The sequence below is a fragment of the Cyprinodon tularosa genome, unplaced genomic scaffold (assembly GCF_016077235.1).
Source record: "Cyprinodon tularosa strain WSP-4 unplaced genomic scaffold, ASM1607723v1 ctg102, whole genome shotgun sequence".
Taxonomy (NCBI): domain Eukaryota; kingdom Metazoa; phylum Chordata; class Actinopteri; order Cyprinodontiformes; family Cyprinodontidae; genus Cyprinodon; species Cyprinodon tularosa.
In genome coordinates, this window is record NW_024037805.1 from 200,825 (window position 1) to 227,356 (window position 26,532).

General features: G+C 38.8%; 1 protein-coding gene across 1 annotated transcript in view; it reads left to right on the plus strand.

Annotated features, from left to right (window-relative positions):
• Positions 1-26,164, plus strand: part of lig1 (ligase I, DNA, ATP-dependent) — a 107,418-nt gene extending 81,254 nt beyond the window's left edge. Inside the window, exons 24-27 of the mRNA XM_038279207.1 lie at positions 8,306-8,359; positions 18,312-18,455; positions 19,043-19,135; positions 25,980-26,164. Coding sequence (XP_038135135.1) covers positions 8,306-8,359; positions 18,312-18,455; positions 19,043-19,135; positions 25,980-26,054 — 366 coding nt within the window. The 3' untranslated portion in view covers positions 26,055-26,164. The remainder of the gene's footprint in view (positions 1-8,305; positions 8,360-18,311; positions 18,456-19,042; positions 19,136-25,979) is intronic.
• The last annotated feature ends 368 nt before the right edge of the window (positions 26,165-26,532 follow it).

Here is a 26,532-nt window from a genome sequence, read left to right on the forward strand (position 1 = left end):
GCTTCCTGGTGTGCTTTACTGCTGTGCTTTACCTCCGCAAGTTTACTCCATAAACATTTCCAAGATTAAACCTAATTTCTCATTAATCATAATGCAAATCCTACATAGTTTGGTTTTCTAAAGACCCATTATGTTAGTGAATTAAATGTTTTTTTGTGGTTTTTTTTTTTTAACAAAAAGTAGTTAAAAATGGCGGTTTATTCTGTTATTCTTGCTGGGAAATTCATCCAGGTTCCACACAGAAACCGTATATTCCTGCATTGTACTGGAGGTGATGGCATGTAGCTTTCACCCTCAACATGCAAAGTGTTAAAAGGTTGGATTTTAAGTTAGTTTTGTGAGCAACTTTTAAATTTAAATGAGCTCATTCAAATAATTGTGGTGTTATTTGTGCGCTTTCTGTGCACAACATACAATCCAGTTTAATGCTTTAAAATTCCCTCTGTGTGTCTCTTAATCATGGAGGATTTCTGGGTACTTTCGCCAGAGTGTTTCCTTTTTAGAGTCGCTTTTCCTCTCAAGTCTTGCTTGGAAGAAAATCTTTGTGCCTTGAGAGTAAGTGCCTCTTAAATTAAGTGATAAGCTTGTTGTTAGGCTTGCATGACCACTTTAGTGTTTGAGATATAAAGAGCTTAAACAAGTTGTGTGTTTTGTTCTCTACTCGGTCCTCTAAAATCCATCCGTCATTTTTTTGGGTATCTTTTATGTCTTTATCCCTTAAAAAAACAAAAAAGAGATTAAGAAAGCTGTATGCGAGCACACTAGACTATTAGCATAATTGCATTTGCAACAAACATTCTATTTTCAGCCTTGAAATGTTTCGATAAATTTTTCCATCAACTAATTTAACAATAAATTGATCTGTAACTAGTAAAGAGTCTAAAAACATGCCTTTAGCTGAAAGAACAACTCACTCAAAGTTGCTATTATATAAAATGATAAGAAATTAAAAAAAAGAAACATTTTGCATTCAAAAAGAAAACAGTTCTGTCCATTACTGTATCCAGAAGTTGGCAAAAGGGCGCAATCAACATCGGGTGGCAAAAGATTCCTTAGTTATTAGTTCCATCCTTAGATCATTGCTTTCCAAACTCTTAATGCCAGTTAAGCGGAGCAACAATTTAGTCATAACACAACAGTTTTAATACTTTGCAGTTTTTTTTTTGTTTTATTTTGGGTAGGGTAGGGTTTTTTTCTTCAAATGTTTTATTGTTTGTTTGTTTTTTATAATTTTCCTATTTACCCAGCTGTGAATTTGCTTCAGTTGACTAATTTTTTTAGGTAGCAGAAAAAAATCCAACCAAAGTTTTAGTCAGACAAAATCTATGCAGTATGATTTTGTTCACATGTTTTTTTGTTACTTTGAATGTTTTTACCTCAAGTTTGCATTAATTAAATTTAAGATAAGGCTAGCTACAGATGCACATAGAAACTCAAGTAATACTCAACTCAAACTGTGCACCCTCTGTCTTGAAGACATTTTTAACCTATATTTCTCTCTATTTTACAAATATTAACTTCAGACAAGCACAAGCTGAAAATTAACAAGGTGTGCTACGCTTTAATCTGCCTGCCATGTAGCAATGTTCTACACCAGCAAGCTTCTTAATTACTACTTTACTTATAAAGTCTATACCACTTCAAAATACTTTGAGCAAATAGATTTATGTCGATATTAGGGATGGAACGGTTTATGAAAACCGTCCGAACCGTTTGGTTCGCGTGTGTTTCGTTCGGTTCATGCGCTGCTCCTTTTTCTCATAGGCAAAGCGTTTACACTCCAGAGCAGAAGGTGGCGGGTACTGCGACCAAAGCCAAACACCAGTAGTAAAGAAGGAGAAGAAGAAGCGAAGCAGCTTAGCCAGGTGTAGCAGAAAAAAATCAGTTGTTGTGGAGAATTGTGTGGGTATGGCGAGTGGGAAAGAACAGGAGTTGGAAGACGCGCCAGCAGCACTTTATAGGTCTTCTGTATGGGACCGCTTTGCATTTAGAGTGACCTACGATGACGGCGGAAAGAAAGTGGTGGATAAAAGTGCAACAGTGTGCAAGCATTATGCAACACGTTTTGTTTATGCTAACAGCAACATGACCAACATGTCATGCTAACCCCGAAATCCCTCATACTCCGTCAGTGCTCCCCCTGCTGCACTCCAGACCGCCTGCACAAAGCAAAGCCTACAGCCTCCACTGTGGCTCCCGTCCGCTCCCCTCTGAGTTCCTTGGAGATGGTAGAGAGCATGCGCGAGATGATTAAATTCAAAGCAGCGAAACATACGGAAATGATCCAGGGTTTCCGAGGATCATTAAAAATAATTACAATTCATAAATTTTTTTTACTTTTTCATTAATTCCAATAATTTTTATTGGATTTCGGGGTAACAATCAACATAAACCGAACCGAAAACCGTGACCACGAAACCGTGAACCAAACTGAACCGTGGGTTTTGTGAACCGTTCCACCCCTAGTCGATATAAACCTACTGCTGTTGCGAATCTGTTAAAAAATTTGATGGAGTTTATTACAGGGTTTGAACTTAACTGCTATTAATGAATTTTTATTCAAAAACAATATAGAGACAAAATAAACAACCTTATCAATTTAGAAACCATTTTGCTCCTAAAGTTCTGTATAGACATAAGCAAAAAAACAAAAAAAAAAACTTTTTTTAACCATTTTTTAGGTTATTTTACCATCAGATTGGTTGAACATTTTAATCATTTAGCTTTTTATATGTATAAAGATACATAGATGGTGCTTTTAATTGCAGGACTGTCCAAGTTCTGCATCTCTGTGATCTAAATCCATACTGACCCATTCTTTAGGAAGTAGCTTGTGTTTATTATTAAGTTCTTTAGCTTACTAAGAGTTTTTCTTGAAAAACTGTTAAAGTTTTCTTCAGTCACCTGATAGGGTAACAGGAGATTGATTTTTGCTGTTTTGGTATTTTATCAGTAAAAACCTCAGAAATTGTTTACAAAATAAATTGGATAAAAATTTTCTTTACACCATTTTCCTCCTTTCCTAACAGAACAACTCTGGTTAGAAATACTCATTCTGGCTTGCATTTTAAATCCTCACCACCTGGTGTAACAGACCGCAAGTCATCACTGCATCACTCTGGAGCCGCAAAGCCATCTTAGCCTAGCATATGTTGACCAAAACAAGACTGCCCTTTCTTCATTTGGCGCCTCGAAGAAGTATTAACATTAGATTGACTCAAAAACATGCTGCCACATCAGTTATAACACGTTTTTTAACTATTCATGAAGGAAAACTTACCCCGTTCAGACCTAGAGGTATCAGAGCAAAAACATAAAACTAGCTGACACAAATTGCACCTGTTATCTGTGAATTTAATTACACTTGAGTTTGATATGATAATAGGAAGTTTTATTTTAAGTTTAACAATAGTTTAGTGCTAAAATATTAAAAGAAATACTTTGCAAAGTTGCATGTTATTGTCCATTGGCAGAGGCTGCTCCTTTATCTTTGAATATTGCAGATAATTGCACAGAAAGCAGTGAGGTTCAAGGAGTGGACAGAAAATGAGTGAAAAATCCAACTCCATCCTCAGTGGTACACATCTATATAAAAACTGTAAAGTTAGCAAATCATTATAATAATACCTTTTCGCATATTGACAGAGGAGCACCTAAGGCAGAGTATTGACTGCCGCTCAGTGCTTTTATCTGTAATTATATTTGTAAAACGAAAGAGAAATGGCTGTGTACCGTCTGAATATCTCATGGAGACAGCTATATTGATTAAAATCAAGAAGGACGTGTTCTGTAGGACACATAAACTGGACGACAGTAACACACAGCGAATACTGTGTAAATATGTCATTTATCTTCTCTGTGTTGCATGGTAGCAGCCCAGCAGTTGTTCTGGGTTTATGCCGTGTGACTGCAGCATTCAGCGCTCCTGTGTGTGCAACATTTCATCATCCTCCTGCTCCCTCAACACTGGGCGTGCAGCAGAGGCAGAACAAAAGAAATGAGAGTCAGGATGATACCTTGGTGTTTGACTCACTTTTCCTTTATTTTTGTCCCTGCAGATCATATTTGTTCAGCATCCGAGTGAAATGTCCTTGATGGCAAAAGTGTCAAAACTTTGGTTCTCGCATTGAAAGAGAAAAATAAACAGAAATCTGTGGGAATGGAGAAAGTAAATTGTGATTTTGCTGTATAGACAAAACTGCTTTTTGACAAAAATTTGTGGAAAAGAAAGAAATACCCTGTGCCAAGCAGTTAATGAATATAAAACCACACTGAAATTCTCAGGGGGGGTTCTCCTTGTAAAATATAAAATTCGATTGTTTTCCACTTCTAGGTCTTAACATTCCCACTTGTAAAATATACCAACTGTTTCCAGTGACTGTCCCCAGTCACACAAGTGAAATCTTAATTTCAAAATGGTCTAATATTCCTAGATTATAAATCCAGTAAAAGAACAAGCAGTTGGGTTATTACTAAAGCCTGGTTTATGCTGAGAAACCAGGTCATCTGCGTGTGTGTCGCAGTTAACGCAGATATGCCCCCACCCCTTCTGCAGAATTGTAGGTAACCGCAGACAGGAGGCCTCCGATTGGTCAAATCTACATCCGCTCCACACTAGGGGTAGGTATTGCCAAAGAAGTCACGATTCGATTCGAATCACGATTCACAGGCCACGATGCGATTCTATCACGATGCATCACGATACTTGAATTATTGCGATGCATTGCAATATTTTCTCCTCCATGTTTTGTTTTTGAATGACTCTGCACAGTATCCCGCGGCCGGAAATGCTTGTGACACAAGGCAGCGTGCGTCAACACATTTGCAGCGACATCTACTGGACTGGAAGTTGTATTACACTTGTTTTTGGCTGATGTTCGCCAACCATTCATGCAATTTTATTTATTCATTTTTTAAAATTAATAATCGATACTTGGCGTCAAGAATCGATGCAGTAGATCACGAAAATTAGAATCACGATGCATCGTCATGACGATTATTTTGCACACCCCTACTCCAAACTATGCATTTTTCCTGTTTGGTACCTTACTGGCTTGTTTTGTTTGTTTGACCACCATTGTGGAAACCGAGTTGTGAAGATGGACCAGCTAGAAAAGCGAGGTGCACGGGACGCTGGGATCCTTTTTCAACCTGTATCCCCGCTCTCTCTTGGCCTCATGTCCCTCTGTTGTTGCACAAACTTGCCCCTTGCGTTTTTCCACTTCCTCAGTGCCTCGGCCGTATCTAGACTAGGGATGAGTATTGGCATGGGTGTTGCAGTACAATCCGTGTCACGATACGATATTATCATCATATCGCACTATTTCTATATATTTTGATATTTTTTCCAGCTGTCAAAATTAAATGTGTAGAAAAAAAAAAGTGCTGCATATGTTCATCAGAAGATATCGATTGTTTAGTTATATTTTGGTATCCATGTTTGGGGTTGCAGTCGGTCCATTTCTTCCACTGGGACTGCATCAACTAGAATTGGCACTGCACCACACAGAAAAAGGTCTCCACAGCGCCCTCTGCCATTTTCCCTCATTGTTTTAGGTAAAGTGTTTAGTTTTTAAAAAATTGATATTAGGAACTGAAACATCAATATTATGTCAGGCCGAAAATCACGACAATCAATATAGATCCACAGCTAGTTCATGATTCTCCCTCTTGCGTTGTGGTGTGCAATAACAGTGCAGACCATGCTTCAAAATTGTGCATAAATCAAAAATATTTGCGTCGTACCTGTGACGAGCTCACTGCGACACACTGCTGCGGGAGGATAACTAGCCCTTAAACTAACATCACCAGTTTAAACACAGCGGAACACTGAATTCTACACCATTGCTTCTAACACGGATGCAATATTCAGAATAGTGTGTACGGTATTGCTACCTTTTTTTCTTTTTCTCTTTTTTTAACAATGATATATGCGATAAGGAAAAATACGGGACTACTTTTTTTCCCCCCTTTTTTTTTTTGGACATATATCTATTGTTGTTAAAACAGATGTACAATGTCATACAGGTTGTAATGTTTTACAGTTGTTACAGTTCTTTCAATGACAGTTTACAATGTAACAAGAATTACAAAGAATTTTAACGATTTTACATTTTTATATTTTTATAAACTCCCAACAAACCCTAACAATCCCTGTGCTGGCAAAGAAAAACAAATCAAATTAATAATAATAAATAGTCTTGATTTAAAAAAATCAAAAATGATCCCAATATGAAAGTACTTTACGTAAAGGCTTGTTTACTAATGAGATGGGAGAGTTGCAAGTTTGTCAAAATAAACAAGTAAGGGGCCCCAAACTTCGTGGAATTTTTTGTTTGAATCTTTAAGAAATTATTTAACTTTTTCAATTTTTCCTTGGTGTTAATGGGGATTTCCTTTCTAAGAGTATTCTCCTTTGAGCAATCAGAGTTGCAAAGGTAATAACATTTTTCTCGCTAGTGGCTATCGCAGCGTCCACCCCTAATATAGCCATTAAAGGGTTAGGTTGTGGATCTAAACCAAAAGCCACATTCAAAAACCCAAATATTGATTTCCAGAGCACTCTTAGCTTAGAGCACGACAAGAACATATGAGCCAAGTCTGCGTTTCTGGTCTTCACACATCTCATCTATTTCAGGGTATATTTTAGCAAGTCTGACCTTACTATAGTGAGTACGCTGGAGAACTTTAAATTAAATCGGATTGAGATATACACAAGAGGTTCCATTTACACAATTAAGAGCTCTTACCGATTTCCTATCTGAAATTACTGTCCCTTATTCTTCTTAAAATAAGAGTTTTATAGATTTTAAACGCTCTAGATGAATTTCTTATTTTATTTTCTATTACCATGTTTTAAACCTTATTTATAACCATTTTTTCGCTTCATATTTTCTCTTCTATTCTTAGATTATTTCTCTGTATAGTAATTATCCAGGGAAATAAACCTTAAACTTCAATACATCTGTGTTTACAACTTGGAGCTTTCTTTCTACGGTTCTTTTTCCTGAAACTAAATCACTTGGGACAAACTCTTTAAATAACAATTCATAACTTATATCCATTAAATAACCATGGGACATAACAGATTTTTGTTAGGATTTGTAATCTTACTCTGATAAGAGAAGTTGCTAAGATATACTGAAGGCAGCTGCTCACTTCCAGGCTCACCTCTCAGGAAGAGTTAACAGTTAAAAAGGCATTTTATATATCTCCAGTCTGCCACATCATCACTTCATTACATCATACATGTTAGCAGATGAGGAGACATCCATGACTCCAGCCTGATCTAAATATTACACTTTGCTCTTAGCTGAAGGACACCGCTCTCATTCCATTTCCAAATCTTTTGGCATGTACAGAATGAAGATTATAACTGTATATCCGGACAGAGAAACTCTCTTAATTAGATGAACTATTGTGGAAAACATCAGTTCTAACACGCAGCAGGCAGCTAATATTAAGGTGTAATAAACTCACACATCATCAATGATAATTATCCTAACACATCTATATATTTATGTCTCGCAATCCTTACGTCATATCTTTTCTCTACCCAGAGCAATACAGTGAAGATGTATAAATATTTTTTGACAAGCATAAAAGCTCTACTTTGAACCCTTTTTGAATTCCTAAAATGCTCTACAGGAAAGATGTCTGTCTCTCTTCTCAGACTGGAGGCTTTTTCTGCTACCAGGATCAGAATTAAATTTTTTAACACCTGTAGGCCTTGCTAATGTTATCTCACAGTCAAACAGCACTATTGATTGGATTAAGCAGCTGGAGGAATTTGATTATCAGTCCACCAAACAAACAAGTCATTATAATTGGCTCGGTGAATGAGGTGTTGGGTTCTTACTGCTAACAAACTGTACCACAGCTGGCTTGCTAAGAGAACAGCTAAATAATGCATAAAGGTCCCACAGCTGAATTAAACACCTCTAAACCTTGGATGCTGTTTCGTTCTGGTACAGTTAAACTTCTCACGGTCACTTGCAGAATACATCTGCTGGAGACTAAATGCTAAATTTTCACCATGTGCCCCCCCTCCCTCATTTTCCTTTTCCCTTTCCCTCTGCATGTGTCATCCTGTTAGGTGTTTACTGGTGTCTCGGCGAGTTCAAATCCTTTGAGAGGCGACATGACACTTTAGGCGAATCAGGCAGACAAGATGCTCGAGTTGCTGGGGGATTTGCTCGCCTTTCTGTGTTCTGCCTCCTGCTGCCAAATGTCTGCTGTCGCCCCACTAGGGAATGTGTGTATATCTGAGTATGTGTCTCTCTTATCTCTTCTCATCTCTTTACAGATCGGAACAGGCTTTAAGGATGAAGATCTGGAGCAGCATTACAAGTTTTTAAAGGTGAAGTAGAGCTGCATGACTGTCAAATTGCATAATACTGTACTGCTTTTTATTGTCTTCAATCCTTGGTGCTTTCCAATCAAACCGATTCTCGTTAACACGGCTGTAGGCACTTGGAGAAAAATTTACTTCAAGGTTGCATTGAAATTGTTCCAATTCAAATAATTCTCGATCGTTTCAATACAACCCTATTCATTAGTGATATTTAGCCACATAGTCTAATTAAATCAAAAGTTATTCAGTACAGTTAATTGTTAAAACCTTATTTGTCTAAGAAAGGCTAGACTTTGCATCAATCCTGAGCATGTGGTGAAAGTAAGGAGGAAGACCTTTTAAGAGAATAAATTGCTTAAGAGTAATCTTTAAAGTCGTAGGGAAGGGACTGTTCCAACCGTTGCGTTTCAAAATTCTCCTGAGTAATGCACGGCTTCACATGAGTGAATAAAGTGAATGTGATTGTTCGATTATCAAGGAGGTGGGATTGTTGTGGCAGAAGGTTCGCAAGCTTTTTGGTTGTGGCTGGTGTCTTTTGCTAACCAGTTAGCAACTTAGTGCTAGTAGGTTCTCAATGGCAAATTCCATTGGGACCAAGTAGCACTAAATTGGTGACTTAGAAACGACACTGTCAAGGAACCCTATGGACAGAGGAAACATGAGAGAAGAGGAGAGTTTTGTGTCGGAGGTCGTGGACGAGTCTCCTCCATCATACATTTTTTATTTAGAGGAGGAAAGTGGGGACGAAGATGTTGTGGAAGAGGACGCCAGGGAGGAAGAAGCTTGGTTTGGTGTAGAAGGCTTACAGCCGTACATGTTTGAGCCCTTGCCTCGCAACGCTGCCAGTTCTGTTAGCTCTACGCCTGCTGAAGACACAGACGTCCATCCCCGTGAACACTGGGACAGAACTCATTGGGAAAGGAAATTATTCTTATTTGAACCGTTGCGTATATTAGCTGCAACATATGAATCAAGATGCTATGACCGAAAACATGTGTTTGACAGATGACCGTAGATATGATTGGCCAAATTTAGGTGTTCAGGCTGACGTATAACTAACAGGCCTGCATAAGATAACGACAAAAACCACAGATTTTAAGACAGGATTTTCTTTTTAAATAGAAATTTTCTAACCTTTGGGACAATATAGTCTGATAAAGAGTACATTTATATACATGTTTAAGCCAGAATGATTTGACATTTAATTATGACTTCCCTACGACATTAATGACTGTGGTTTGGTTATAGAGGACAGGAAGAAGATGCTGAAATAGTTAAAGAACATTTGGATCATTACTTTTTTTAAACGCAACAAAAGTGTAATGTCTGCAAATCCTCAGTGCCTAGATCGTGGCTACCACAATCGGGATCAAATCCAAGGCAACCGGACTTCACCCATCCAAGAGTCTTTGCCAATTCTGGCAGTTTATACTAGAGCCACCAGATCTGATCTGTCAATGTCTCAGTATAGACAACTGAACATAAAAGATCCATATAGAAAGGGCTTATATTTAGGCAGTAGAACAGAGTCAGGTCTTTTGCACAGTATATGGCAATAAAATCCTAAAATATGAACCAGCGAGCCAGAATTACCTTCTGGTTAAAAACAAAAACAAAACAGTAAATACACATAGCTGATGGCTGAATATTCTAGTTTTTCCAAAAACGGACAACAGAGACAGGATTACCAACTATGTAGAAGAACTATGAAGTGAATGTAAACATTTACACACATCGTACACAATGTCTGCAATAGCTCCTTACCTTTAGTTAAAGACTGCAATAGTTACATCAGAGGCTCTGTTTCAACAGTTGACACAGCTAAACACAAGAGCATTAAGCCAGGGGCACTGTCTATGCAAAAAAAAACTCCCTCTTCATGACTGCAATAACTATTTCAATGGTTTTGTCCTTGAAAGATACAGAGCTAACACAGAAATACATTTAGTTGGTTTTGCCACTGTAAAAAATCCATAAATTACTGCTGTTTCACCTTTTAAAGGATGCAGGAGTTGAGAGGGGAACTGTGTGGGCGTTTTCCTGACTTTGGGTAATGAATTGCCTTTTCAATTTACATTAGAAGAGGTTTGTTCCAGAGCAGCAGCATTATGGGCAATTGTCAGCTGCTCTGTGAAAATGATAGCTGTTAAAAGAGCCCAACTTGGTTTGACTCCATTTACTAATATTAAAGGTGCTTTCGCAGTTAAGGCACCAGAGAATGGATGGATTATTTTTAAAGAAAGTATTTAATTAAAACGTTTTAGCAAAGTAATCATTTAAAGATTAGAGATCTAAGTATCAGTTGTATAAACTGCTGCCCTGTGCAGAACCACTTCACCAAAGTGGTGACTGAGAAGGTGGTTTGAACTTTTTTTTTTCCTTTTTCCTCAGACCAACAAAGCCTGTACTGTAGCGGTTTGTAATGAAAGTGATTGATGGTGAATTAAAGCGAGCCAGCGGTGTGGCCGTGCTGTTCTTGTTGCAGCTACGCTGCAGGCCAATAGGACTCTCGGTAGGGAGACAATTGGCTTGTTTACGAAGCTCTGAGTGGTGAGGTGCTGTGTTACAATGAGGACTACACTGAACCCCTGTTCACTGCTCGGATACTGATTTTTGATAGATTGCTCTGTATTAATTTTACATATATGAGCTTCATTTCTATACAGTAGATGTTTACCTAAACTAACCTAATAGGTGTTGGGTGTTATTCTGCTTCCTGTTTTCTCCTTTCCTCATTTATCAGTTGTTCCTTAAAGCCTGGGATACACTGGCGACCATAAAAGATCGACAAAATCAACATAGTAACAACAGTAATAATATACAAGGGCTTTAATATTTGATTTAATTCAAAAGGCACTGTTTACTTAAAGGGGTGATAGAATGATTATATAGGGTATTTGGTGCTGGTCCTTAAAGCTGCAGTCTGTAACATTGAGAAGAGAGCAGACTTCGACTGAAAATTTGAACAAAAACAGGTTTCCCCCACCCTCTCTGCTTCATTCATGCACCACCTCCAAGCCCCACCCCTCTCACAGCACCTGCGCGGCTACTGCATGCGACCAGAAGCGTCCAAACAGCGTACGCGGCATGGAGTGTGAACCGGTAAGAGCGATAACACTCACCTCCAAGCAGCTAGATATAAGATGCTGGTTATACCGAAGTTTACCGTGTAAGTAGTTGTCGACAGGGGCAGTAAGGGCAGTTTCTCTTTCACTGGTGGCTGTCGCTCCGCCATGACTTCCACACGCGTCCTCCTGACTGCGGCAGCCGGGCACTGCTGCAGGTTAAGCGGTGGGGGGGGGAGCTGTGATTGACACTCCATCAGACGCTCCTCTGGCTGTGATTGGTTGTTTTGACTCGTCCCGAATTATTCTTTCCAGATTGAAATACAGGCAGTATGCGGGACCAATTGAAGTAGTTTTTTTTCACAGGTTACATATCACATGTACTGCTGTCTGGGCATAGGGACAGTTTTAGCCAATATGACAAAAAAGTGATTTTTAAAAACTTACAGACTTCAGCTTTAAGGTCTCTGAATATGGTTTGTAACAATGTTTGGGCTGAAAATGGCATATTTGCTGTTTTCTGAGCCCTAATGCAAGCCTGGTTAAAAGCCCTAGAAGGAAATGACAGGTTTTCCTCCTTTTATGGTATGATCATGAATATTTAGATGAGCTGTGCGCTGATTGGTTGGTTTACAACGAGCAAAGCTGCTGAGCAAAGACTCATCATAGCAACAAGCACTCACTCACTGAAACATAGAAATTGTTAATATGGTAGGGTGAACAGACGTCCTCTTTTTCCCGGACATGTCCTACTTTTCATACCTAAAAAAATGTCTACGGGAAATTTCAAAATCATCCGGAATTTATGTCGACTAGAGTGCAGCAGAACCAAGCGTTGAGCTCGGGGGCTGGTCCGGGAACGGAGCGAGCGAATTCGACCAGTCACCTGCAGCCCTGTGCTTCAACATTTTGAAAGCTGTCTTCGGTAAAATGCTTAGAGCAAATGAACAGCTGAGCAACTTTGAAGGGATCTTCGGATAGACAAAAATAATCCATGCCTATTGAGTCTTTGGATCCTTGTGAAAACTTTGAAAATGTTCCCCTTTCTCCGTGCAGCCTAAAACACTGCATTTATGCCCGTGGTTCTTGCTCATTGTCAATAGAGAAACTGCCTGCTTTGTAATTCTTGTAGAAGTAAACCCAACTGTAGGCTAAACAGCTAATATTGGGTCTTACATCTACCTCCATTCATGTTCTTGGGCCAGTGGGCTGGTCTGTATGTTAATTTCGGCCAGAACCAAATAAGGCAACTTCCTGGAATTGACGTCAACTCGGGGCTTTGTTTGAAATCACCCATTTTAGGGTCGAAGTTTAGAATTGTGAGATTTGTGTCAATGGGGTTTGAACTTCTCTGTTCGTCCATGCCTGAACTATCGTTATTCATCTATGACAATGTAAACTCGGTTTTGCATTCTATGACCCCTTTAAGATCTCCAGTTTTGTTCTTTCACATTAATGTCAGTGCCTGCTCTGGCCTGTTGTGGGGAAAAAGGAAATACACTCACCGGCCACTTTATTAGTACACCTGTCCAACTGTTCGTTAACACTTAATTTCTAAGCAGCCAATCACATGGCGGCAACTCAGTGCATTTAGGCATGTAGACATGGTCAAGACAATCTCCTGCAGTTCAAACCGAGCATCAGTATGGGGAAGAAAGGTGATTTGAGTGACTTTGAACGTGGCATGATTGTTGGTGCCAGAAGGGCTGGTCTGAGTATTTCAGAAACTGCTGATCTACTGGGATTTTCACGCACAACCATCTGTAGGGTTTACAGAGAATGGTCCGAAAAAGAAAAAACATCCAGTGAGCGGCAGTTCTGTGGGCGGAAATGCCTTGTTGATGCCAGAGGTCAGAAGAGAATGGCCAGACTGGTTCGAGCTGATAGAAGGGCAACAGTGACTCAAATAACCACCCGTTACAACCAAGGTGGGCAGAAGAGCATCTCTGAATGCACAGTACGTCGAACTTTGAGGCAGATGGGCTACAGCAGCAGAAGACCACACCGGGTGCCACTCCTTTCAGCTAAGAACAGGAAACTGAGGCTACAATTTGCACAAGCTCATGGAAATTGGACAATAGAAGATTGGAAAAACGTTGCCTGGTCTGATGAGTCTCGATTTCTGCTGCGACATTCGGATGGTAGGGTCAGAATTTGGCGTCTACAGCATGAAAGCATGGATCCGTCCTGCCTTGTATCAACGGTTCAGGCTGGTGGTGGTGGTGTGGGGAACATTTTCTTGGCACTCTTTGGGCCCCTTGGTACCAATTGAGCATCGTTGCAACGCCACAGCCTACCTGAGTATTGTTGCTGACCATGTCCATCCCTTTATGACCACAATGTACCCAACTTCTGATGGCTACTTTCAGCAGGATAATGCGCCATGTCATAAAGCTGGAATCATCTCAGACTGGTTTCTTGAACATGACAATGAGTTCACTGTACTCAAATGGCCTCCACAGTCACCAGATCTTAATCCAATAGAGCATCCTTGGGATGTGGTGAAAGGGGAGATTCGCATCATGGATGTGCAGCCGACAAATATGCGGCAACTGTGTGATGCCATCATGTCAATATGGACCAAACTCCCTGAGGAATGCTTCCAGCACCTTGTTGAATCTATGCCACGAAGAATTGAGGCAGTTCTGAAGGCAAAAGGGGGTCCAACGCGTTACTAGCATGGGGTACCTAATAAAGTGGCCGGTGAGTGTAAATATGTGTAAATCAAAAAAACTCTTGGTAAATCAGTATGTCCACATTCAGAAAGAAAAATCATTTCTAAGCAAGCTGCAGACGTGGGTTTTGTGGTTGAAGTTACTGTGACGATGATCAATAGGGATCTTTTGGGCTGAGCCACTGCTGCTCTGCATCAAAAACATTCGGCAGAGGCTGTTCAAGGGAATTAGGATCAGAGCGACAACTGGGAGCCTCTCAGTTTGGAGGGTTTCCAGGTACTTCCCACTGCGAGAAGAAGCTCTAACAGACACTGACTTTGCTGGAGTCTTTGGATTCATAACCTCCTCCAGTCCAATATTGGTTAAGATGAAAGCAGTATCATTTAAAGGAACTGTGTTTTAATCTGGCATTTAAACAGTGGTAAATAATTTGAGCGAGTAGTTTTACTTCAAAGATTACAAAGTAATCTAATATTCACTAAACTCGAAGTCGATGTTTACAGGCTAGAACATTTTCACTTTTCTACATTGCATTCTACAAGCAGTTTATAATCCTGTTAACCTCTAGAGGCAATCCCAGGAAATATGTTAAAAACCTTAAAACAGATTTTCCTAAACTACATAAAGGAATTCATTATGGTACAAAATTAAGGATAACAAAAAAACCCTCCAAAGTTATTTGTTTTTAGTGCCAGCAGGGATGGCCTAGTCTGTTCATCATCCAAACAGCTTGTGGGAAGAAGCCGTTAACACCCTGCAGGACCTTCAGCAGATGCTTGTGTGCCTGGAGAGGGAGTGGGAAGGATGGTGACAGTCACTATAGGTTGCTGGGGCTCTGAGAATGCAGCGCTGCTTAAAAAAATCTACCTCAGGAAACAGAGAAGGGCACCGATGCTCCTGTTCTTCATAGCCTTACAGTTTCCACACCAGGATGTGAACCAGCAGTTTGTTTTTGTTTTTTATGGCTCGCTGTGAGAGTCAGCTCCTACTGAGCTTTTCAACCATTCACTGCATTAGTGCTGATAAGACATCAGAAAAGTCTGTTTGGAGAAATCTGATTTTTATCTAACATAAAACATTTGGGCATGTGAACATTGCTTCACTCTTTAATTATCATTTTCTTCCAGGGCTAACAGTTTAAATATATAGAAAATATTGCAAAATTTAATTTATTAAATTTATTTTAAGCAAAAACACCAGACATGGTTGAATTAACTACAATCAGCACCACCTCTTGCATGTAGCAGATATAACTGCCCTACGACCCCCAATACACTAAGGTTTTCATTCAACAATAGGTGCTTTTTTATACTAAACTGACCTGAAGCAACCTCAACAGCAGGTTATATGGCTGGCCTAGCAAAACCTCCTGACATGAAATGATCAAGCAGCATGATTTTAATGTTAAATTAACACATATAATACTTAACTGTGATAAATGAGGCAATATGTAGCTATGAAAAATGTTGAAAGACAACCTTCTCTGTTTTTTTTTTTTGTTTTGTTTTTGTTTTTCATTTTTTGTAGGTACTAAAAATACTCATTTAAGATTTCTAAAAGAAACATGTTATACATTCATGTTAAATGTGGACTGGTTGTGTGCAAATCAACAAATACCTGCCACCAAACTCAAGATTGAACAAACCTCTAAAAGTGCTCTATCAGCAAGGTGTGTGTAATGGTCTGTGAAGTCGCAGAGAAGCAATGATTGTCTGAATTGAGCTTTTTTTCGGCTTAAAAAGGTTGGAATCACCTCATTGCAAAAACAATCTAATAATAATTAGTAAAACTGTCTTAAAACAATGTATTTACCCTTAATCTGAGTAGGTAATTAAGATGATCTTCCATTGGAATTAGTATTTTTTTCAATCTTAAAATAATTCAGTTCATTTTCAATTCAGTTTATTTATATAGCGCAAGTTCACAGAACATGTCATCTCAAGGCACTTTACAGAGACAATTCAACCAGATCAAGGAGTTTTCTATCTAAGGAAAACCAGTTGATTGCATTGTCCGACTGGACTTCAAGGAGACCGAAACAGAGATACAAAATGCAGCTGTAAAAGGCAGCTCCGTCCAGGAAACACACAGCCAGACAGACGAGCTCCGAGCAGCTCCCATGTCAGAGGATGAAGAGAGCGCATCCAGCCAGTCAGGGAAACAGGACTACACTAAATAATAGGCCGAGCTCGAACAGCTATAAACAAAGGTGTTGATGGCAGCAGAGCTGATATTTCTCTCCAGGATGGAGTCACAGCCGAACAGATCAGATGAAGCTATTATGAGAAAAGCAGAGAGAACATAATGGTAAAGATTGAACTAACAAATTCTGCAGAGTGGGAGAATAAAAATAGAAGGAAGCAGAAAGATGAAATAAGATCCCGATGTCCTCCAGCAGTCTAAGCCTTTAGCAGCAAAACTATAGACTTAGCGCAGAATAATCTGAGACCCTCCAACTATAAGCTTTATCAAATAGGAAAGTTTTAAGCCTAGCCTTAAAAGTAGACAGGGTGTCTGCCTCACGGACTAAAACTGTAGTTGGTTCCACAGGAGAGGAGCCTGATAACTAAAAGATCTGCCTCCCATTCTACTTTTAGAAATTCTAGGAACCACTAGTAAACCTGCAGATTGAGAGCGAAGTGCTCTGTTAGGCACATAAGGAACAATCAGATCTCTGATATAAGATTGAGCTTGGCCATTTAAGGCTTTATATGTGAGAAGGAGGATTTTAAATTCTATTCTGGATTTAACAGGAAGCTAATAAAGAGAAGGTAGGATAGCAGAGATATGATCTCTCTTCATTTTCATCAGAACTCTGGCTGCAGCATTTTGGATCAGCTGATATAATAAGATAGTAAGATATTATGCACTTGAAATAAGACACAGCAGTTGTGTTTTTTCTTATTTTAAATGTAAAGTATATTTTTCCACTGGCAAAGTTTTTCATTAACCTGCTCAATTCAAGAAGAAACGCTCCTATTTTAAGAGAAATTGTCTTACTTTGATATCGATTTTTTGCAGGGTAGTTTTAGTTAACTGTGCTGGGAAAGAATAAGAAAAGTTTTTGGTGACTCAAAGACTTGACAAAACTTTTGACAATTAGGCTCAACTTTTAATAGAACTGCGCACCTAGTAGCTCATGCATTATAATTCAGTGTGTATTAGAGCATTAGACCTTGAATGTCTACAATATGAGTAATATGCTGGGAAACGGCAGCGCTACTGTAATATGACCCAGTTATCTGGACTCTGCTACACTCTAGTTGACATTACACTCAGATTTTAAGACTTGCAGGTATAGAAATCTGAAATAAGGTCACACTGCTGCCATTGCAACACATCTTGGTTGAAACTGTAGCTCTCTGTTTAAAATTCAACATTAGATTTTTAGACCGGAGGTGGTTTTTTATCCAAGAAACCTCTGTGTGGCTTTACCATATATGAGACATTTGATCATTTGAGATTCACACCTTTAATTTTGCAGTTCAAACCTCTATTCAATTCAGCTTATATAGCGCCAATTCACAACACATGTCATCTCAAGGCACTTTACAATTCAACCAGATTATACAGTCAAATTGATTCAAAGTTTTCTATCTAAGGAAAACTAGTTGATTGATTCGACTGATTGACTCAAAGCGATCCATCACGTTAAGCATGCTTGTAGCGACAGTGGAGAGGAAAAACTCCCTTTTAACAGGAAGAGAGAACCAGGCTCAGTGTGAGTGGCCATTTGCCGAGGCCGACTGGGGATTCCATGAGACAGAATCAGACACACAAAAGTCAACTGTAAACCAGCTCCAGGTTTAAAGTTGCCTTTAACGGTGACTTTCTTAAATAGAGCATATATTACCTCTAGTCCTGAGATTGTGTTATACTTCCTAGAATGGGTTTTTTACTATCCTTTATCAGGGGTTTTAAATGGATTTGCTTTGTAGTTTACATTTCTTTGCTTGTTTCCATTTCTTCTTTCTGTCTTGCCATATCCATCTATCCTTTTTTTTCATCCATCCACTTTTTAATCTTTTCGTTCTTCTGATTTTCCATCCCTTTATCCATTAAACTCTTTTCCACCCATCCCTCTGCCATATACTTATGGCAAACTTTAGCTCTTTTGTGTTAAAATTTGTCTTGAAATGGTGCAAGGAGTCTGGAAGTTGGTCTCCTGAAAATCAATAGCCTAAGCAATCCTGTAAACATGTATAATCTGTTTTTCAGGAGCACATCCTGCCCAAACCACGGCCCTACTACCGCGTGGACCAATCCGCTGAGCCTGACGTATGGTTAGACGCAGTGCAGGTTTGGGAAGTGAAGTGCGCCGACTTGTCGCTGTCACCCATCTACAAGGCTGCCATGGGAATGGTCAGTTTTGTACCTGTTAATTTGCTCCCTTGTGTTTATCTGTAGAATTCGTCAAGTTCGGCTGAGCTGCCCTCAATTAATCTTCTCAACTGAGTTAATAAAAGTGCTGTAAAAGAAGCAGATCCATCAGGGACATCTTGATAATCCGAGTCTCAATGTACATACCTCAAATTTAGATAAATAAAAATGCACTGTAATGAAGTTTTCTTTTTTAAATTCCTCCTTTTTTACATAATGGGTTGATTCCTTCTGTATTATAAAACTGTTCAAGTGGAAAGGGGGGAAATTAAATATTTCTGATCCATCTAAAATGTTGGATGCAGTAATTTTTGTTCATTTTTTAAGAAGTCGTTTTTTTTGTTATTGAAAAAAATCAATGTCATACCCTTCAAACAGAGCAGATGATAAAATGCTTTAAAAGGCCTAGATCAAAATGGGACAAAGGGTTAGTTTTGCAGCCTGAATTAAGCTGAACTAATAGGCTTGTAATTACTTTAATATCCTGACTGTTAAAAGGGAACCTTATAATTGCAAAAACAGTGCTCACATTTCTACAGTTGTGAAAAATAAAATGCACGTGTTTCTAGGTGGATGCAGAGAAGGGCATTTCTCTGCGGTTCCCTCGTTTCCTTCGGATCAGAGACGACAAGAAGCCTGAGGACGCCACCACCGGAGCTCAGGTACATTAGATTGACCACATTAACCAGAAAACCAGCCGAGCATTAAACCACAAAGCCTCAAATACACGACCGAACACGATGGCTGGATAGTGTTGAAGCAGAAGGTGAAACATGTCGACCTTCTGCGATCTGAAAACGACTATAACACTAAGAGAAAAAAAAATCTGTCACGTTTGTTGGAGTCTTTTAAAGTGTCACAGAAACACATTGCATCATTCTCATCACGGTCACTTCACAAAAGCAGTTCTGTAAAATTTCGAGGGTGAACAGCTTTGCAAGGACAAAGTTATTTTTCATACTGGCAGGAATCTATGTAGGAGGTTCCTGCAACTGTTTGAACAAAGCTGTTTACCAGCAAATGAAAGCTGCAGCATTGGGTTCACTTATGACCAGTAGACCATTCCTTAAAAACAAAAAAAGCAACTTAGTCTTCAAGGCCAATGCATATTAGTGCATCATTTAGAAATGGAAGTAGATTGAGACATTTTTTTTTAAAGTTTGCTTCACATAAAATAATCCCTAAAGGGAGTTCTGCATTCACATAAAGTAAATCAATTTCACTTTTTCATGGTATATATTTGTTTTTTTTTGGGATTTTCTTGAAAACACAAGTGAACTAATGACTCCACAAAGGCCAAGAACGGCAGCAGCAGGTGATATATGGTTGTTCAGATATGAACAATATACGTAGATTTCAATATCGCCAGCCTGTCTTCAGTCCATCTTGCATGAAGGACTACCAAAGGTAGCAGGAGGAGCACTCATTAGAAAAGAAGCATCAAGGCCTCTGGTAACTCTAGAGGAGCTGTAGAGATTCACAGCTCAGGTGGGAAGATCTATACAGATGTATAATAATAAAAAATAATGCTTTTGCTTCCTGCAAATCTTGTACATTACTCTGAACACCTCGTCCCCGCTATGAAATGTGATTGTGTCAACATGATGAGGTAAGTGTGGAACAAAAGCTGGTCAGAGTTGATGGAAGATGGATGAAGCTAAATATAAGGCAGTGCTCACCTGCTGCTGCATCCTCCAGCAGGATTAAGACTCTAGGATACTGGCAGAGCAAAATTAAAAAAGACATTAGACAGCAGGTTTATGTGTTTACTTGAATGGCGCAGTTTAATTTCAAAACTTCATCCAAATAAGAATTTTGATATCAACTGATATCTTTCACCCAGTCTCACTCGGCCTGAGCTTTTATAAAAAGAAAGACGGGCAATGCTTTCACTTCCTAGATGTGCAAAGCTGATAGAAACATATGCCAGTAACCCTAATGGCTGGAACTGCAGTAATAGTTGTATATAGACGGTAATGACTCAACGGAGGAAGAAAAGAAGTAACTTTACCATTGTGTAGTTCTTCATACTGGTATATTTATAGAGCTAAATCTGGACCATAAAAAGTGTTGAAAAAAAAAAAAAAGATGTGTAAGTAAGAAGAAAAGTAGTTCAAAATCAATTTTCACATTCAAGTTTGGTTCGCATTTGTGTTTTTCTTCCGAGCCTGCAGATTCTTTTTTCAGCTGATTCAGGGTTGAGAGCGTTGAACCAGCAGCTTGGTTAAACTGCTAGGTGGAAGTTAAATGCATAACTCATTTAGATAAAAACTTTCATGCTTGGCTTATGTAAGACTATTATACATTTTTCTGTAAAACTTTAAGTTAAACTTGCAATCGATATAATTTTACAGAACTTTACTGGAGTCTTATAAGGAGTGGGGATAAATTATTGGTTTATCTTCACATTCCTTTAGCCTTGGTACAACTGCTGCAGTTCCTCAAGAACTAACACAAAATAAAGAAGCAAATAGTTGGATCCTTCCAAAAATATTGAATGTATCAATATATTTGGTGAAAATTAATGTTATGCTCATAAATCTGGTTCAACTTAGACCATACCTTCTACACAAAATGTTATTATTTAATAATCCCCCCAGGCTGATGTGTTTTCCAAAAGAAATATTTTTTCTTCTGCTGTTTAAAAATCATTCAGACAGAATGCTGAATGCATGTCCTGTTTGTTGACAACTCCCATTAGAAATTTAAAGAAAGACACTCATCTTTATCTAAATTCTACAGGTTTCACCTTAACCTCTGCTTTAAAGCTTAAAATTCACACTTTTTACTTTCCTAAGAATATTTTTATCACTAATGCCATATACATTTATATTTTCTAAGATTTGTGTTTTCTATAAGTAAGTTTAAAAATATCAAGATAAAGATTATTGAAAAAAAGAAAATGTTTAGACTCCATCAGTCAGTGCCTCTGGCACAGTTGCTAGGCAACCAACCTTACAGTGAGGTGAGGGTGGGACTGCTGCTGAAGGCTCAACAGTCCCAAGAAAAGAAAAAAATAAACAAAACGAACATAAAAATTATATTTTAAAGATATTTACAGTACCCAATGTCCCTGAAAGCAACAGCCAGTTATCTATTGTTCATTTCCTGTTTTGAGCTGTCAGTCATGATTTCAAACCCCTGTAGTCTGAAGCCCCTCCCCCACCCCCAAAACATGGCCGAAAGATAGAAACTTAAAAGTCTAGAAGTTTGAAAAAGAAGAAGAAAAAAAAAAAGGGTTTGAATATTTTTTCTATTTTTACTTTGGTTTTAATTTAATATGGTTTGGGGATGTAAACAAATAAGCAGTTTAAGATTCATAGTCAATTAATGGTTTATTAAATTCAAATTTGTTATATCCGATTAGAATTCAACTAATTTTTTTTCAGTGTTTTAATGTAACCATCATCCACTAGAGGGTGCAGCTGTTCATTCTGAAGATGCACCTAGGAATGCATTTAATGTGGTTCAGTAAAATTAAAAGAAAAAATACATGCACTCGATAAACTGGATTTTCTTACCTAAATGGCGCCCATTTAGCTGTGCTGCATGGTGTAGCAGCGTAATTTCTCCTTTGGGCTCAGATGGTGTGGATGTGATTAATGAAAGGTGGAGGGCATTATGAAAAACATTTGTAACATGACAAAAGGAAACCTGGCAATAAGCAAACAATCAGCAAACAATGAGCCACAGCAGCTGCTTCTGCCTGACATGAGGAGGGTCAAATAAGATGAATGAATAATTACAAATAGATTTACCATTCACATAACCTTAGATCTGTAACATTATTGATTTACCAAAAAAGAAATTAATCTAATACTTAGGAGGCTCCAACAGCACATCACATCACGAGAATGCCAAAACTGTGCGAAGCAGTAATCAAAGCAAAAGGTGGCTACATTGAAGAACCTAGAATAAAAAGTCATATTTTCAATTGTTTCACATTCTTTTGTTAAGTATATAATTCCACATTTGTCAATTAATAGTTTTGATGCCTTTAGTGTGAATCTACAATTTTCATAATCATGAAAATAAAGAAAACTCTTTGAATGAGAAGGTGTCCAAACTTTTTCTCTGTACTGTACATCCGCGCTAAGATATCAAGGTGAAAATTATAGCTAAGTTAGTATAGACCCAGCTCCCAAACCAATGGTGATAATAGATAAACGGCGCCCGATAAGAGTCTCGCATTAACGCAGCGCGTGAACGCCAATAACAGCCGACCACCAATTTTTAATAAACGTTTTTTTGTTTTGTTTTTTGAGGTAAGGATTTCGATCACTAGTTGATTAAGTGCTGCTGCTCTCTCTATATAAAGTAATAGCTGATGTGTTTTAAAAGGCTATTAGGTTCAGTTTAGTATAGGAAAAATTATAGACATTGACCCTTTAAGTCAACATGCTACTTACTGACTGGAGACGAAAGCACAGCCATTTTTGTGCTGTCAGAATTTAATTGAAGAGTCCAAAGTAAGGAAAACTGAAGTTGGTGTTAAGCTAAAACCTTAAGACATAATAAAAAACATAAATAGAAATCAAAATTAGAATATACTGTACTGTAAAGGTAATACCTGCATCACAAAAAAAAAGAAACTGCAGTTACCGAAAAGCACATTTAGATTAAAAATGCACAACTTGGAACAGCTTTACAGAGAAACATGCTATCTGATGCAGCGTCAGACTATTTGGATCCTGTCTGATTGTATCTTGTTTGACGGGGGAGGAGAAATCCATACGAATTATAAGTTTATAAACAACCCTGACCAAAGTTGTCCTTGATGCACAACCTAAGACTGCAGATCTAATGCCTTCTTGATAAATCACAGCATTTTACATTCTAAACTTTCTCTGACGTGAATGCAGAAATGTGTTTATTCCTTATGGGGATCAAGGTGGAAGAGTGATATTGAAAGTTTAATTGCTTATAGTGTTTGAGCTTGAAAAGTTCCAAACATTTCTTCATATGTTTATTTCATATGGTGACATATTTCAAGTATTTCTATTTACATAAACCCCAATTTCTGTCTTTGAAAATGGACAAATTAAGACCAGTAATGCCGTTATCCTGATTACTGCTCATGTACTTTTTAATATGCACTCAGTACCTTCATGTTTAAGGCGATCAGGTTTAATGGAAGCTCGTAATGCTTTAAAAGCAACCTGAAAGTAAGCTGTGGTGGGTCTCATCTTTCGTTAATACCCTGAAGATTCCTGCATTGTTTAAGTTAGGTAGGTTTGTGGTCATTAAAGTTAGTATTAATGCATTTGGCTGTGTAAACCGCTGCCAAATTCTTCTAGAAAATCCTCTATAAACCTTAACAGAGAAAAGCATGAAGTTCTCTAAAATTCTTATTCCTGCAACCTTTCTTTTTTTCCTCTCACCAAACTTTCCATTGGTGTCTGTTAATAGCCCCGTTTCAATGTCCATTTGTTGCTTAAAGCATATATTTAAACTAATTCATAGGTCTTATTTCATACTAAAACCTTTTGGTTCTTTTTCTAACTTTGTTAGGGGTTTCAAATATGAAAGCTCCAATGTCACGAAGGCAGTTTGACAGACAGGTTGACTGTTCCAATGCTGTACCTAGATACTGGTCCGGTCAGCAAGCTCCTCCTACAATAATTCCTGCTTTCTTCCTGTGCGCAACTACATCACACCCCTCAGCGCTACAGGCTATGTGCTAGCAAGCTATTTATTGGTTCACAGACAACCCGTAAAGGGTATTGTTGCCGAACGCAGTTGCACAGGCTTTTGCTATGACTCGTTGAGTAGGATCACATGAGCGTTGCTTACTAGGAATGGTGCATTGTGAGACAGTGATTCCTTTCCAGTACTCTGATACAGGGGTTAGTTGAAAAATGCAAAGCTTTCTCAACTATTGAGATGTATCTGGCAACCACTTTGACCTGCCATGTTGGCTTTGGAGACAAGTCAGTAGGGCAACAGCCATCAGTGTTTCGTTTTTATGAGGGGGGTACGCCACAAGCTGCCTGTTGCCAGATCCCTTGTCATCACCTATTTGGGCCTCTGGGGGCCACCTCTCTGAAATTGGTCTCATTAAAGACAGTTTTACTTCTTGCCATGAACATGGTGAAACATGTTACTGAGTTTTAAACTTTGTCTATTACCACTTTATGTTTGACCCTGGACTTTCCAAGGTCTGCCTGTGCCTTGACCCAGTGTTTGTGCTAAAGGTGGTGGATTCTACTTATAGCTGCCTTACAGTTGGGTTTGTGACATTCCATCCTCTGCCTTTTCCCTCTGAAGAGGACCAGCATCTTAATGAACTGACCTGTTCAAACTCTGAACATGTATGTTCCCAGATTGGCGGGCATCAGAAGGTACCCCAGCTATTTGTGTCATGGATTACCCCACACAAGAGTAAGCCCTTGTCTCATCCGAGACTCTCACTGGATTGTGGAAGCCATTTCTTTTGCCTACAGCTGCAGAGGTTTGTAACCTCAAGGCTCGAGTGCACATTCTGCTAGAGTTCTGTCCCTCTTCAGGGGCATTTCTGTGCAGGATATTTGTGCTGCAGCCAGCTAGGCTTCACCCCACACCTTTGTGTGGTTTTACCAACTGAATGTCTCTGGACCATCTTTGCCTTAGCTGGTCTTGCAGCAAGGAGATGCTGGCTCTTTTGAGGTAGCGACCCTCCACTTCAGGAGCCATTTTTACAATTCAGGAGTGAGCTGTAGTTCTGATAGGGATAGACTGAACAAAGTTAAAAAAAGAACTTAAGGTTACTCGCGTAACCCTGGTTCTTTGATAACAGAGTGAGGTGTTTCTCCCGTAAAACCCTTCTTGCAAAGACTGTAAGAAACCGTTCTAGAATTAATTGTAGGAGGAGCTTGCCAACTGTACAAGTATCAGGGGGCGGGCCCTAGATAAAGCATCGGAACAGTCGACCTGTCTGTCAGGGAAAGACATTGTGCCATTGGGGCTTCTGTAGTTGGTCTCCAAGGTTACATGAGTAAGATCAAGTTTTTAATTAGTTGTAATGTTTAATCACAGAAAATCAACAGAATTGAAAACTTAAAATGTATTTCTTTGTTGAAATCTACCTGTATATGTATTTTTAAATGTTTTATAACAGTGATGATGCACAAAATTTAGGAGAAAGTTGGAGTAAATTATGAGAACCTGAGCCAAGACATGTTGGACTCAGTCAAGTTTCAGGAGGAGAATTTACCTTGATCCCGTGTTGGAGAAAAAATGTAATGTTTCATTGTTTTCTTCCTCTGTGCCATCCTGCTGCGTACACATTATTCACTCCTTCCCCCTTTTGGCCCTAAACCCTGATACATGAACACAACTTCCGTCTCCCAGTCAGCAGCTCCGAGTCACCCACTTCAAAGCGCGTGATATGAATAATCAAACTGTTATTTTTAGCTTCTCCTCTTCATGTTACTGACCTGACTTCATGATCTTCTCCTCCTTCCCTCCTTGTTTCCTGTCTTCCTCTCTCTCTATCTGAATGTTTCTCCTCCTTCTCAATCCCGGCAGATTGCTGATTTGTACAAGAAGCAGCAACAGATTCAGAATCAAGGGGAGAAAGCTGACCCGGAGGACTACTACTGAGTCTCTGCAGTCATCAGCGGGGAGTAATGAATGATGAAAATCTCAGTGTCATTGTAAATATCTTCTGCTTTTTGTTGTTGAATGAAAATAAAGCCGTCTACCAGTTTTAAGCTTCCTGTAATTTGTTATTGATTTATCGAAGCTACATGTTCACTTATTACAGTTTCCCTTATGAGTGAAAATTGCATAAACATCTACAATGCACATAAATCCCCAAACCCTTCATTGATTCGGCAGTTACTGCTTCTAATTGAGATTCACATTGCCTAAAACATGCAGTTGGCGTACCAATAGTTGTTTCTGGCCCAGTTTCTTTCCTAGCAACCCAAAGAGCAGCAGCAAAAAGGGTTTTCAGACTATTTCTGCTTTAAGAGGACGAGCCAAGGATATTGCAGACTGCCCAGGAACATTATTAGGAGCAGGAATAGATGCAGAGCTGACAGTTGCTCAAACAGCAGGACAAAAGAGAAGCGCCCAC